This window comes from Dermochelys coriacea, chromosome 7 (assembly GCF_009764565.3).
Source record: "Dermochelys coriacea isolate rDerCor1 chromosome 7, rDerCor1.pri.v4, whole genome shotgun sequence".
In the NCBI taxonomy this organism is placed as follows: domain Eukaryota; kingdom Metazoa; phylum Chordata; order Testudines; family Dermochelyidae; genus Dermochelys; species Dermochelys coriacea.
In genome coordinates this window covers 11,299,191-11,312,687 of record NC_050074.1, presented here as the reverse complement: position 1 = coordinate 11,312,687, position 13,497 = coordinate 11,299,191, and the positions used below count along the sequence as shown (strand labels likewise).

Here is a 13,497-nt window from a genome sequence, read left to right as displayed (position 1 = left end):
ATTTGTAAAATGGGGATTATAATAGCTACCAGTCTCACAGGAGTCTCAAGGAGATTAATTAGCATTTGCAAAACACTCTGATGCTACAAAGCACTAGATTATTATTAGCAAACCCTTACTCTGTTTGCATATTTGTGTTCATTCATTTATAATCTGATTGACTGGTCACTGAAGTAGTTCCTTGTTTTTAATGATTGTTACACAGGTGGATTTTATAATTTTCTTTCCATTCTTAAATGATTTAATATTTCATTTTAAAATATTAGAATCACAAGGGTCTAAAGTAGATGACATTTGATGGGTTTTAAAACAGTCAACCAAAGTGATTACATAAAATGGGAGCTTTCTGCTATCTTGAGCTCCTTTTATTAAGCCCAATAAATAAACCTACTTTGGGCAGGTGTATTTAGGCAGAGCAAGAGGAAAGACAGGAGAAAAGAAACAGACAAATAAGGATTAATTCAGAACAGAGACTTCCCTACAGTATCCATGTAAGACAGATTCTAATATGCCAACAGCAGCCTCATTACATACTAGTCCAAGTACAGATAGCTTTAACATTAAGCACTACATAAAGCCCTGACAAGCACTTGCAAAGCATATCATAAACATTCAGCATCTGTCATAGAAAAGTTTAAGCCAGCACTGTTAGCACCCAATAGGGTATAATAATGCTGTCAGCATTAGGCCCCTCAAGGATACAACATCACCAACCTCTACACAGGTTTCAGAGTAGCAGCCGTGTTTGTCTGTATTCGCAAAAAGAAAAGGAGTACTTGTGGCACCTTAGAGACTAACAAATTTATTTGAGCATAAGCTTTCGTGAGCTACAGCTCACTTCATCAGACTCCTGTGAGGCTGGTAGCTATTATAATCCCCATTTTACAGATGAGAAACCTCTACACAGTTGCTTAACAGTTGGCTTTAACACTGTTTTTATTCTTGGTCTCCTTGGGTGGAACAGAGATAGTGTCAAGAAACTGAGATCCCAAGAACAACAATACACTTTCCTCTCTATGGGTTTAGATTAAATCTAATTTTCTCATTTGTCACAGCCAGAGGCTTTAACATAATCAGACCATCACCTGTCCAGAACCAATCCAGATCCATACAAGACAATGCATCCCTGCCTCCTTACACAATCCGCTAATCTATTCAAGCCTGCAAATTTTCTTAGAGGAAGGTAAATTCCATGCAGCATCCCTATAGGATGCAATGTAATACTTTAAAAAAGCCTCATGTTATGATCTCATCATATCTCACAATATAAATGTGGTTACATTTAGGCAATACTTGGAGAGTTGACCCAAAAAGGAAAACCTTACAGGGACTGGTGATTCATTAAATAAGCTTCTTTCCTGTGAGTCAGCACTGAAACAATGGTTGTGGTACAGGGATAGATGAAATAAAAACACATTCAATGACACTTAAAAAAAAAAAATACTAGATGCCCAAAATTTTCTGAATTAAAAATATGATCATTTTTTCCAACCAGCTATACATTAGACGTGATTGAAATTTTTTGACAACCAAAAAGTTTTGTTGAAATTTTAACATTTTTCTAAATTTGGTAATGGGGAAAAACAGTAAAAAAAAAATTAAAAATTCCCACAAGCTTTTGGGTTTTTTTTTAGAACTTCTGCTGTTTTGTGTTGATGAAGATCCAATCAAAGTTTGTTTTAAAAAGTAATAGTATTATACTATATAGAGAAAGAGCATCTTACTAGATCACACCTTTCTTTAAAGGAAACACTCTTGGGAGGCCTAAACATGTTGACAAGTATCTTTTTAAGACTTTGTAGTCCCACTTCCCAAGTCTTGCCACCTTAACTAACCATAGATCCTAGTTTGTTTGTTTGTTTTTCCTCCCTTAGAGATGAGACATCCTTTTGCATACCTGGGTCCAGAACCTGCTAACCCTCACTTACATCAGTAATCCCACTGAAAGTTATGGGACTCATTACTCACAAGTGTAAGGATTCACAAGATCAGGCTCTTAACCAACTGCTGAAATAGAGAACAACTTTAAAAGCACAACAGAACTTTGCAAACAATGCTGAGCTTTAAGAGATGCCTACAAAAAATAATCCAAAAATCATAATTAACCAAAATAGAACAAGTGAGGATGTTCAGTTCTGTCCTTGGAACTTCAGTAGGTGAAAATATGGGCTCAGTGAAGGCCTCACCTTCTAAAACCCTGCCCATACTAGGAAAAATTGTATTTTTTAAAACTCAACAGCTAACACATTTTATTCTTCTAATGTAGCCGGAGCAAGTGGTAGTAGCTAACATTAAAATTACCATTTACTCTGCCTACACTAAGATTTTAAAACGTTAGCTATTACGTTTTAAAACATGCTTTTTTCTATCATTGACACACTGTAATGCCCTGTCTACATGAGCCAAAAAAGGGTACATTTTTCCCAAACAAGCTATGCTAACTCAAATGAGTTAAGTCAATTAATTCCTCTTCAATGCTCATGTAGACCAAGTTTCATTTCTTTAAGATCATCTGAGCATACCTAGAAGGTCTGATCGTGTTGTAGCCTACGTACTTACAGGTCAAATGATTTTAAAGGTGTGAAATGATGTCCTCACTACAGGTATGTTAAAGGAATTATGGGACTGGGGTTTCAATCAAGTTAGCTTAACTCAGTATGGCAGGGACCAAATGGCCTAAAGCCCTGATTCATCAAGTTACTTAAACTTGTGTCTAACTGTAAGCATATGTAAGCCACAGCTAAATGCATGGGACTACTCACATGCCTAAAGTTAGACAGAGGCATAACAAACTTACCGAATCAGGACCTATTTCTCCAGGGCCTGATTCCAGCCCTTTGAAATTACAGACTTTCTGTTGACTTCAATGAGATTTGAATTAGATCCCTAGAAACCAAGCAGATCATCTCTGCCACATGTCTGGCCATCAGCAGGCTAGTGAGAGAGAGGTCTAGCCCAGAGGTTCTAAACTTTCATTGCACCACAACCCCCTTCTGACAAGAAAAATTATTACATGACCGAAGCCTGAGCCCGCCAAAGCCCCATCACTCTGGGAAGGTCCAAAGCCAAAGCCAGAGCCCCATCACCCCAGGCGGGGTGGGGCGGGGCGGGGCAGGGCAGGGCAGGGGGTGTCAAAGCCCAAGAGCTTCAGCCCCAGGCAGGGGGCCTGTAACCTGAGCCCTGCTGCCCAGTTTCTGACCTACATGTGGGGCTCAGGCTTTGGCCCCAGCAAGTCTAAGCCAGCCCTGGCGACCCCATTAAAAGAAGGTCCTGCCCCACTTTCGGGTCCTGCCCCACAATTTGAGAACTGCTGGTCTAGCCTAAACCTGGGTCTGTCTCTGGTCTTCTAACTATTTAGAGAAATAAGATTTTTTTTTTCCCTAGCCACGACATAACTTTTACATACTTTGCAAATTATACCCTGACTTGAACTGAGTAATACTCTCTGGCAGTAGTCCCAGAAAAAACAATGGAACGGCTAGTGCAATAAGGAACTGATCAGCAAGGGTATCAGAATTGGACCCTAACCATCTGCTCCTGCTCCCAGTGAAATCAGTGACCTAACTCCCATCAACCTCAGTGGTGCAGGATCACGCCCTAAGAGCACAGAAATGTAATGAAAGCAGAAGAACATGCAGTGTTTAAATGCAGCTTCTTTACTTTTTTTGTTTTTTTTTGGCTGTGCTCCTCATTAACAATGTTTCCTTGTGCAGACCTTGTAGAACGTAGTTGAAAATGTAATAAATAAACAAAACCCAGATAATGTCAAATTTTCAGAATATAAGATGTTTCTTATTCATTGAAATGGGAGGGTTGTTTACCCTCTTCAGAAGATTTTGCTATTTTCACTCTTCATTCTTTTAATATTGTCCATGATTTCCATGATAATCTAAGAGATATGCTCCAAAGAAAAATGACTTCAGGAGGTACAGTTGCTAAAGTAAATAATCCTGCTTTAATACATCAATTTGAATTCTGTTCATGATCCATTGCTAGTCACAGTAAACATCACTTGCACTCACTATAGATATAATGCTTATAAGAAACCAACTGCTTTAATAACTTCAAGAATAAGATCTTATAAAATGGGACAGTCTTTCGGAACATCTCTGTGAAATCATGAATCAAAGACATGCAAAGTTCATTTGATAGTTTAGTCACATTCACCATAATACAGCTAAAATGCAGAGGAGAAAAAAAGAGTCGTCTATCCATAGGAAAAAAAAACAAATATTTGTACTTTTCTGATTTATAATCATAGTAACTTTTTAAAAAATATTCTAGTTGCAAAATATTTTAAAAGCTAGATCACATTAAATCAAACATCATTTAGCAAAGTTTTCTTAACCGCACTAGTATATAAAAAACAATGGTAAAACAAGATGTATTCATTGTTCTCTTAACTGTTCAAATCCAACTCATTATATAAAATATATTAGAATGTTATTAATGCCATACACAAATAGCTATTCACCTTTCATCTGATTTCATTTTGTTTTCACTCATTTTCAATACAAAATAAGCACATGTTGCCTTTGACAGAAATTTCTCACCTATCTGTAATCTATCACTAGCAAATTACACTCTTTTTTTTTTTTAAATCAGCCTTATACTTCAAAAGAACCACAAAACCAGTCAGAATGGTTTTGCTTATGAAGGCTGCTTTCTCACAAAGCTGAGCCACACATCTGTTACCTGTACAGAAATGGGAATTCTTCTCTACAGGTTAGAAACAGAACCTCTGCATGGCACTTCCAAACATTTCCATGGGGTCTCAGACACTGATGTTTCAAGGAAAAGTCGATTAAAAGACAGGAGAAGCAGTTTATAGGGCTTACAGTTATTGTGTGCAGTGCAACTAATCCGTGGCCTTGCAACCTACAGAGGGAGAGCGCGTGATGTATTTGCCAAACTCAAGAGTGAAAAAACTGCGCGATTTGAGCAGGAATTAAAAAGCAAAGGAAAAGGTCAGTGTGTGACTCAAAGCAGAGGGGTTCAAGTTAGGGAAAGGACATAGCAAGTTCTTCCCCGGGAAAGCGCATTCTGGTGTAGTTCTGCCCCGACTCGACCCGCAGGAAACTGACTCGGGGCACCAAACTTTCCACAAAACGCATTACGGGGGCTGCTGCTCCAGTGCCAAGATATTGTCGAGGAAGGATCCCGCTTCCAGCCAAGGAAGCTCTGATCCAAACTGCTGCCACCCGAGCAGCAGAATCGGGATCTCTCACGAGCCAGGGGATCTCTAGATCCCGGACCAACCCTCCCTGCAAACTGACCCCGGAAATTTCCCTCTCTTCCCGCCGCCGCCGCCGCCGCCCCCGCCCCCCCCAAATCCTCTATTGTTGCAGCCAAGCCCCGGAAAAATAAAACAAAAGCAGCCGCATTTACCGAACGTTTGCAAACTTCCCTCTCGCAGGACTCCGCTTGCCGGGGTTTTTGCCGAGACGTGGCTCCCGCTTGGAAATCTGAGCCGCCGCCGCCGCCGCCGCCCCCTGCACGGGGTGGAAATGTGCAAAGAGGGGGTGGGCGCGGCCCCCCGGTCCGGGGGAAACGGGCAGCGGCAAGCGAGTTTCTCCGGCCCCCTGCAGCGGCGGCTCGTCCGCGTTGCCCACGAAGAGATAGAGCAGCAGCAGGACCCCCAGGCACAGCAGGATGGCCACCACCTTGCAGTAGAGCTTCATGGCGCAGCAGGAGGGAGGCTCAGTCCCCGGGGAACGCCGCGCACGGGCTCCTCATCCCGCGCGCTGGCCAGCGGGAGCCAGACTGGACGCCCTGGGGCCGGCGGGGCGCAGCCCAAGGCACCGTGCGCGGGGCGCCTGCCCGGCTCGCATTGCTGCGCCGCGCTGGCTGCTCCGGGGCCGGGGGAGGAGAGGGTGAACCGGGGCGGAGCTCACCCCTACCGTACTGTGTGGAATAGCCGCTCCCCCAAGCTACCCCCCCCCCCTCCACGGTACTAGCCACAGGCTGCCTCCATGGAGGGGGCGGGGGAGCCTGGGCTGGGCCTCGAGGAAGGCAGAGGGATCTAGTGGTCAGAGCAGGCAGCTGGGGAGCAGGGATCGGGCTCTCTTCCCAGGGCCACTGGGTATTTTGTCCGGGGGGAGTCACCCAGGCGTGGCTCTTGTCAATGCTCTGTGCCAGCCCGCATTGGGAGCTCTGGGGCTGGGGCCTTCCCTTTTCTGTGCCTCTTGTCCCCCCCCCCTCCCCCCATCCCTAGCACAGGGATGCTAATCCTGAAATAAACCCATAGCCCGCTAGGAGTTCACAGCTGTCCCGAGGGGGGTACGTCCGCACTGCAGCAGAAGGCGTCGTTCCCATCTGGGGGAGTCAGACCTGTGCTCACTGGCATGGAGCGGGCATGCTGGAAATAGCAGTCCGGCTGGGGCACTGAGCGGCCAACCCCTGGGGTATGCCCTAGGGCGGCTCGCTGGTGCTGCCGCCTGTGTACTCACATCACTATTGTTACAGTGCTAGCTTGATGAAAGTAGTGTAGGTCTGTCTACTCAAGCCAGAAATTACACCCCTCCCTGCAGTGTAGACGTACCCTAAACGGCATGTCCTGGCCACGCAAAACTTCGTGCTGGCAGCAGGGACAGGATGCCAGTCCTCTTGCTCCAAAACACAGGCCCCAGCCCTTTGAGCTCCAAAAGATTCCCGGTAGCAATTACCAGGATAGGTCCTGGGACACACGGACTGTGGAATTCTAATTCCATACAGAACTAACCGGTTCACGGGAGCACTGTCCCACTGCCAAGAGGTGTTTCACACATAATTCACTGTTAGAGACCCTTTGGTCAGGGATGCAATCAATGTAAAAGTCCTATTTGGTGGTGAGAACAGGAACTGAGAGTCAGGATTCCTGGGTTCTACCACTGACTTATTACTGTATTACCCAGAGCTAGACTTATGACTGGCAGGTCCTCAAAGTGCCATGGTTATGTGAGTGTGTATGTGGGGTGAGGAGGAGAGGAGGTGGATGGGGGATAAATCAGTCCCTGAAATACATTTCTTCTGTCTGTTCTGCCAGATTGGGAAATCAGGCACTGAGATGCTATCTACTGTGCACCTCAACACACATCCGCACCTTATCACACACACACTATTTGCATCCCACTTGCCAGAGGTAGATTATGATGGGTGGTGAGTTGTGAAATTTTCATGGGAGTGCAGGAATACAAGAATCCACTTACTTTTCTTGGGTATTGGACTTGCCTTGCTGTGACTGTGGGCAAGTTATTTCACCTACCAAAGCAAGATCAATGGAGATGATAATACTGACCTACCTTACAGATTAGGGAATCGAACTCAGTGAGGTTTGTAAATTGATTTGTGATCCTTGGATGAAAGGTTTTATAGAAATGCAAGTATTAATATTATCCCTTATGGCTAGAATTTAACTACCCAAAGGATGGGGGCATTATAGTCACAAATCTCTGAAGTAACAGCTGTTCTAGGGAAATAGGGCCCCCAAGTTTTCTCTTTAAGGGTGTGTGCGTGATACAAGATCTGCAGCAGAGCCACAGCTGGCCCAGGTCAACTGACTTGAGCTCATAGAGCTCGGGCCGTGGGGCTTTGAAACTGCAGTGTAGATGTTCGGGCTCAGGCTAGAGCCTTGGTTCTGGGACCTTCCCCTCATAAGGGGTCCCAGAGCCCAGCTTCAGCCCTAGTCCGAACGTGTGCAGTGCTGTTTATAGACTTGCTGAACCTGAGTCAGCTGACCCAGGCCAGCCCCAGGTCTTTTATTAAAGTGTAGACATATCTTAAGACACATTTAATTCCTGAAACAAACTGGAATTTTGTCTGCTCAGTGTTGTTTTATGGTTTCGTTGAGTATCTTTAAGTTATTTGTGTAGTGCTGAAGTATGCTGGAGTCAGGTTGTATGTCTGATGCCTCCTGATGCTCTCAGGAAAACTAAATGTGTTTCTCAGGAGACTGTTTCAATGGCAGGCTTTTAAACAAAGGACCTAGCTGCTGCAACACTTACTAATTTGGGTAACCCCACTGAAATCACAGCACTGCTCCTGTGAGTTAAGGATAGGCCCCAGAAAAAGTGGTCTTGGTTTTCTGAAATAACGCCTGCACTCCACAATGTGTTTTTTCTTACACCAGACACACAGGTAGTGAAGGAGCCAGTACATTGTACATGATGCATCCAGTGTAAAAGCGTGAGATGATTAGGTATTCAGTTCCATATGTTACAATGCTTTATGCTTTTAAAATCAGATTGCTTTTAGGATCAAATCCTGCCAAAACGAGGAGTAAGAATGGCAGGAGTTGGATCTTCACACATAAAGAATAAATGTTGAGAAAAGAACATTGTCAGTCACTCTGCTGAAAATGTGAGAACTGATAAAGAATCTGGCAGAACGAGTCCTTTTGGAGAATCTCCTTTGGATATTCTGTAAGCTACATAAGTGTTTCTTTTGCTTGACTCAAAGTCACAACTCTTTTCTTGGTTAAATAGATTGGCCCAGATCTCTGGGGCCACATGAAATATGTTCAATGTAGGAACCAGAAAGGACTGAGAAAGACAAGCTACCTTTCTGTTTCCCTGATCCTAATACGGACTGGAGACCAAGCTAAGGGCTGCTGTGCACTGTGTTGGCAAGAATGCTCCCTCGGAGGATTGCTGCACTGACAAGAGATTACTAGAGCCTAGTGTGCCCCAAACTCATCCCCTCCTGCTTTCTGTCACATGCCTGATCCCCCACACCAAGGAAGTTACACCAGCTTTATACAGCCCAGGGAATCCATTGATATCCTGTCAGGGCAGCTCTCCATCCTGTTTGCACTGTTTCAGCTGTGATTTAGTTTTCTTGTATTGTTAATTAATAAATGCATAATTTGCCAAGCATGTTTGGCCCTGGTCTTTCTAAACATTATTTTAATGCATTTTTAATAATCTATGTATCTATGTATCAATGTTGCAAATAAGTTTTTCCCCCCACATTGAGTATACAGGTGCAATTAGGAAAAAGATAATTACTTAAAGATAGTCAGAAAGGATTATTAAAAGGTCAGTGTCAGGTAGTTTAGGACCCAAGTTTAGATTTTATAAATAAAATAACTGATCATTACGTGTTTGTACCATGCCTTAGCACAGTGGAGCTCTGATCTTGACTGGTATCTAAGGATGGCCACCATAATACAAATAACAATTAATAATAAAATGTAACAAAACACTTTTAAAGGATTTGTCCAAGTACCTGGGAGATTGCCCATGACAGCTGTACATACAGGAAGAAGACCCAGGATTCAAGTCAGGATTGTACACGTATATCTGATAATGTGCAAGTACTGGTCTGAGACACTAGTACCTGTTTCCCTATTAGTAACTACTCCCTTAAGATTGTTATAGAGATTCCAATTAGGAGACTGAATGTTGCTGGGTAATAGGAATTTAAGATACAAAATTAAAAAGAATTCAAGCATTTTTTTTAAATAAAATAATCATTAAGGAATCTGATCCTGTTTCATTCCCATGAAATTAGCCATCTAGACTTATGTGCCTGCTTCTCACCTTGGTATCCAAACACCTTATGGGACTCATGGGTGGTTCTGCAGGATCAGGCCCTTTATGATTTAAATTATCTTCTTTGAGATTGGCAGTATCCCACAATGTACTTAAGTCTAATATTCCTGGAAAGAGTTTACTGAACTGAAAAGAATGGCATGGCACTTCTTCTATTAGAACTGTATGATAAAATCTACCTACATTTACTACCGAAAACTTAATTTAACTTAGGTTCAGAGCAGATGCCAAAATATAAATGACTTCATAGCAGGAGAAAATAGCAATAGTAAATGAAAAAGCACAGAAAAACCACAAGCACAAACACGTGTGCTTTTTTCAGCACTTACATATTGTCCTATAAAAGAATTACACACTCATTCTCTCTAACAGGAAGAGGTATCAATAACAAAAAATCAGACATTTGCCTTGCTCAATTTTATACCATCTGTTGTTTACGTCTAACTTGTACGTAGGAGAGCTATGGGCCATTGCAAATTATGCAGTTTGCAAAACGTAGGGGATTTTTACAGGGATATTTATGCCCTTCGCTTTTGCAATACCTTGTGATGTGCCACTCACCTATCTGCTCACTCTCGCTTAGTTTAAATCAAGCCAGTGTAGGGATATTAACTCATTAAAGTACCATAAGATGATACACACAAGCAAAATCAGCTCACGGAAGCAGTAGCTAGGGATTTTAGGCAGAGTTACATCACTCTGCCTTTAAATCCATTATACTCTGCCCATAGTTCACCATTGCATGCAGCTCTTTTTTTTTCTTTTCTTTTTTTTTGGCTGTGTTTTGAATTGGCATTCATGTCAAGTCCTGATAATATATTGCAGCAGTTACAGAGACAGGGACACTCAGACAGATAGTTTAGATCTATATCTGTTGTGGTAGCCAGCTCAGATAAGGGAAACTTCTTACACGGTAGCTTTAACTGGACTGTTTTGACAAATATATTATTACTTAAAAATTACCTTGTTACACACTTTTGGTATTGTAAATATGTCTCATGTTCTGGAGGCTCTTTGCATCCCCATCTGATGATTAAACAGTTCTTTAGATGGTAACCTGCACATGCCTGTGAACACCAGGGGTAAAATGCAAACCTACTTCATCTCCCTACTGGTCATACCTGGTAGGAAATGGTGGTACTATGCTCTCCAACCTCATTTCCCACATGCATGTTTCAGTATTGTCCAGTGGCCATACCCATACACAACCACAGCATTCCCCTTTTCCCACACCACTATCTATGTAAGAATATTTATGGCTCCCCTTGTCTTAGTATATGACTAGTTCACTTCAATCAGAGCCCCAGTGAAGTAGGTTTCAGAGTAGCAACCGTGTTAGTCTGTATCCGTAAAAAGAACAGGAGTACTTGTGGCACCTTAGAGACTAACACATTTATTAGAGCATAAGCTTTCGTGGGCTATAGCCCACTTCATTGGATGCATAGAATGTCACATATAGTAAGAAGAGATATATATATAGATATATATATATAGATATATATACACAGAGAAGGTAGAAGTTGCCATTCAAACTGTAAGAGGCTAATTAATTAAGATGAGCTATTATCAGCAGGAGAAAAAAACTTTTGTAGTGATAATCAAGATGGCCCATTCAGACAGTTGACAAGAAGGTGCGAGGATACTTAACATAGCGAAATAGATTCAATATGTGTAATGACCCAGCCAATCCCAGTCTCTATTGAAACCCAAGTTAATGGTATCTAGTTTGCATATTAATTCAAGCTCAGCAGTTTCTCATTGGAGTCTGTTTTTGAAGCTTTTCTGTTGCAAAATTGCCACCCTTAAGTCTTTTACTGAGTGGCCAGAGAGGTTGAAGTGTTCTCCTACTGGTTTTTGAATGTTATGATTCCTGATGGCAGATTTGTGTCCATTAATAGGGAAGTATTATTATCCCTATTTTACAGATAGGGAATTGAGGCACAGAGTGTGAAATTCAAGCCTCATTAACTTCAATGAAGCCAAGATTTCTTCCCTGATTTTTAGAGATGCTAAAGTATCTGAAATGCCCCTGGACTCTGACTGGAGTTGTGGGTGCTCGAAACCTCTGAAAATCAGGCCCAAAGTGACTTATCTAACATCACATAGGAAGTCAGTGGCTGAGTCTGGAATTAAATACAGAATTCCTGAGTCCCAATCCACTGCCTTAATCATGAAATACTTCTTTCTTTTCATCCTCACAAACCCAACATTCCTCTCCCGAATTGCCACATCCATAATCCCAGCATCTTCCCCACATACATATACTTTGCCATGTTTACAATCCCAGTTTCAGATGGTGGGGATATATAATTGAATCTAATTAATTGTCTGTGAATCACGTACATATCATGCTAACATCTGTTTAAATTCCCTAAACACGTAGACACTGGTAGAGAACAGTATCAATGTTTTAACCACTTGGCTTGGGACAGCTAATAAAAATAAGAACTGTAAGGAGGGAAAAAAGGTTTTAATAAATTAAATTAATTCAAAGTGCAGCTCCATTGACTTCTAAGGAATTGTTTACAGAGTGAAGCCAGAGTATGAATTTACAGTGCACTAGCTTGCCAGGCAGTAACATCCCATGTGGACACTGCTACAGCGCACTAAAAGTTTTGTAGTGTACTTTGACATACTGCTGTTTGAAATGGCAGTTAACAGGACCGGCTCTAGGCACCAGCAAAGCAAGCATGTGCTTGGAGCGGAACAATTCCGGGTGCGGCATTCTGGCCATCCTTTCTTTTTTTGCTTGGGTGACATTCTGGCCACCCTGTTTTTTGTTTTTTTTTTTTTTTCTTGGGCAATTGTGCTCTCAGAGCTTAGGGCGGCAAAAAACTTTGAGCCGGCCCTGGCAGTTAGTCAAAGCACACTACAGAATTTATAGTCCATTGTAGCAGTGTCCACACAAGATATTACCACATGGCAAGCTACTGCACTGTAGATTCATAACCAGGTTTGCCACGTGGTACCTTCCCATGTAAACAAGTGCTTTAGATTCATCAGGGTTTAGTTTGGCCCAATGTCTGTAATATCATTGCCCACTTATGAAAATTGAGATTTAAAAATTTTCTTGAAGGCTTTGGATTAGGACTGCAAAAGGCATGGAGACAATCAAAGTTAGAAAAGAGTCATGGACATGTAAAATAGTCATTAAATATCAGCAATGATTCTATTATTATTGAAAATACTGAGGCTCAAGAAGCCTTCATACACTGAATAGCTTTAGCATGGGAATCTGACCAGTGAACTGCATTACAATAAATTATAGCCATAAAGAAAAATCTACCCTATAATCACATTCACATGAGTCTGCCAGTTTAGAGGAATCTGATGACATACAAGATGATTTTTTCATATTTCCATTAAGATGTGGCTTTTGAGCAATGAGAGATTTGTTCTCTACATCAGAAAAACATTTAAAAGCCAAAAATTGCTCTCTTTGTAATGTTTTAGTTTACATTTCCCCCCAGTTTAAAATAAAATGAAATGTTCTGTATTAGTGAGAAAGTTATATTCTAACATTAGCATAAGATCCAGCTGGCTTCTCATTATACAATCCTGTAAATGATGCCGTATTATGTACTGTGGAAACTGGACATGCATTTTGCTAAATTTACTCCTATAACTACTTTGCTCTTGGATAACAGGTGTCCCTGTTCAAGGTATCACACCATAGAAGGAGAGCTTGGAGAAACGTGTGGTGATCCTGCACACTGACAAGCAGAGTATCCAAATGTTTGTAAAAGGCTAACACTGGGCCTTTTTATTGCTGAACTAGAATTAACTAAATCTTGATTCTACTCTGAAATAATGCTAAGAATGACACCTTCCTAGTCAATTTTGTTTTCTGGCACACAGACTTCAAGGTTGTATTACAGCAACCATCTTGGCGGATGCTGGGCACTGAAACAACTAACTGCATGAGTTGCTGAAGCTTGAGCTAAAGAGCCAGGCTCTGTAACAGACT

The 13,497-nt window shown here is 42.0% G+C and overlaps 1 protein-coding gene across 1 annotated transcript in view; it reads right to left on the bottom strand.

Moving 5' to 3' along the window:
- The window catches only part of GXYLT2 (glucoside xylosyltransferase 2), a 30,513-nt gene extending 24,659 nt beyond the window's left edge, over nucleotides 1–5,854 (bottom strand). Inside the window, exon 1 of the mRNA XM_038410127.2 lies at nucleotides 5,389–5,854. Coding sequence (XP_038266055.1) covers nucleotides 5,389–5,681 — 293 coding nt within the window. The 5' untranslated portion in view covers nucleotides 5,682–5,854. The remainder of the gene's footprint in view (nucleotides 1–5,388) is intronic.
- Nucleotides 5,855–13,497: the final 7,643 nt, after the last annotated feature.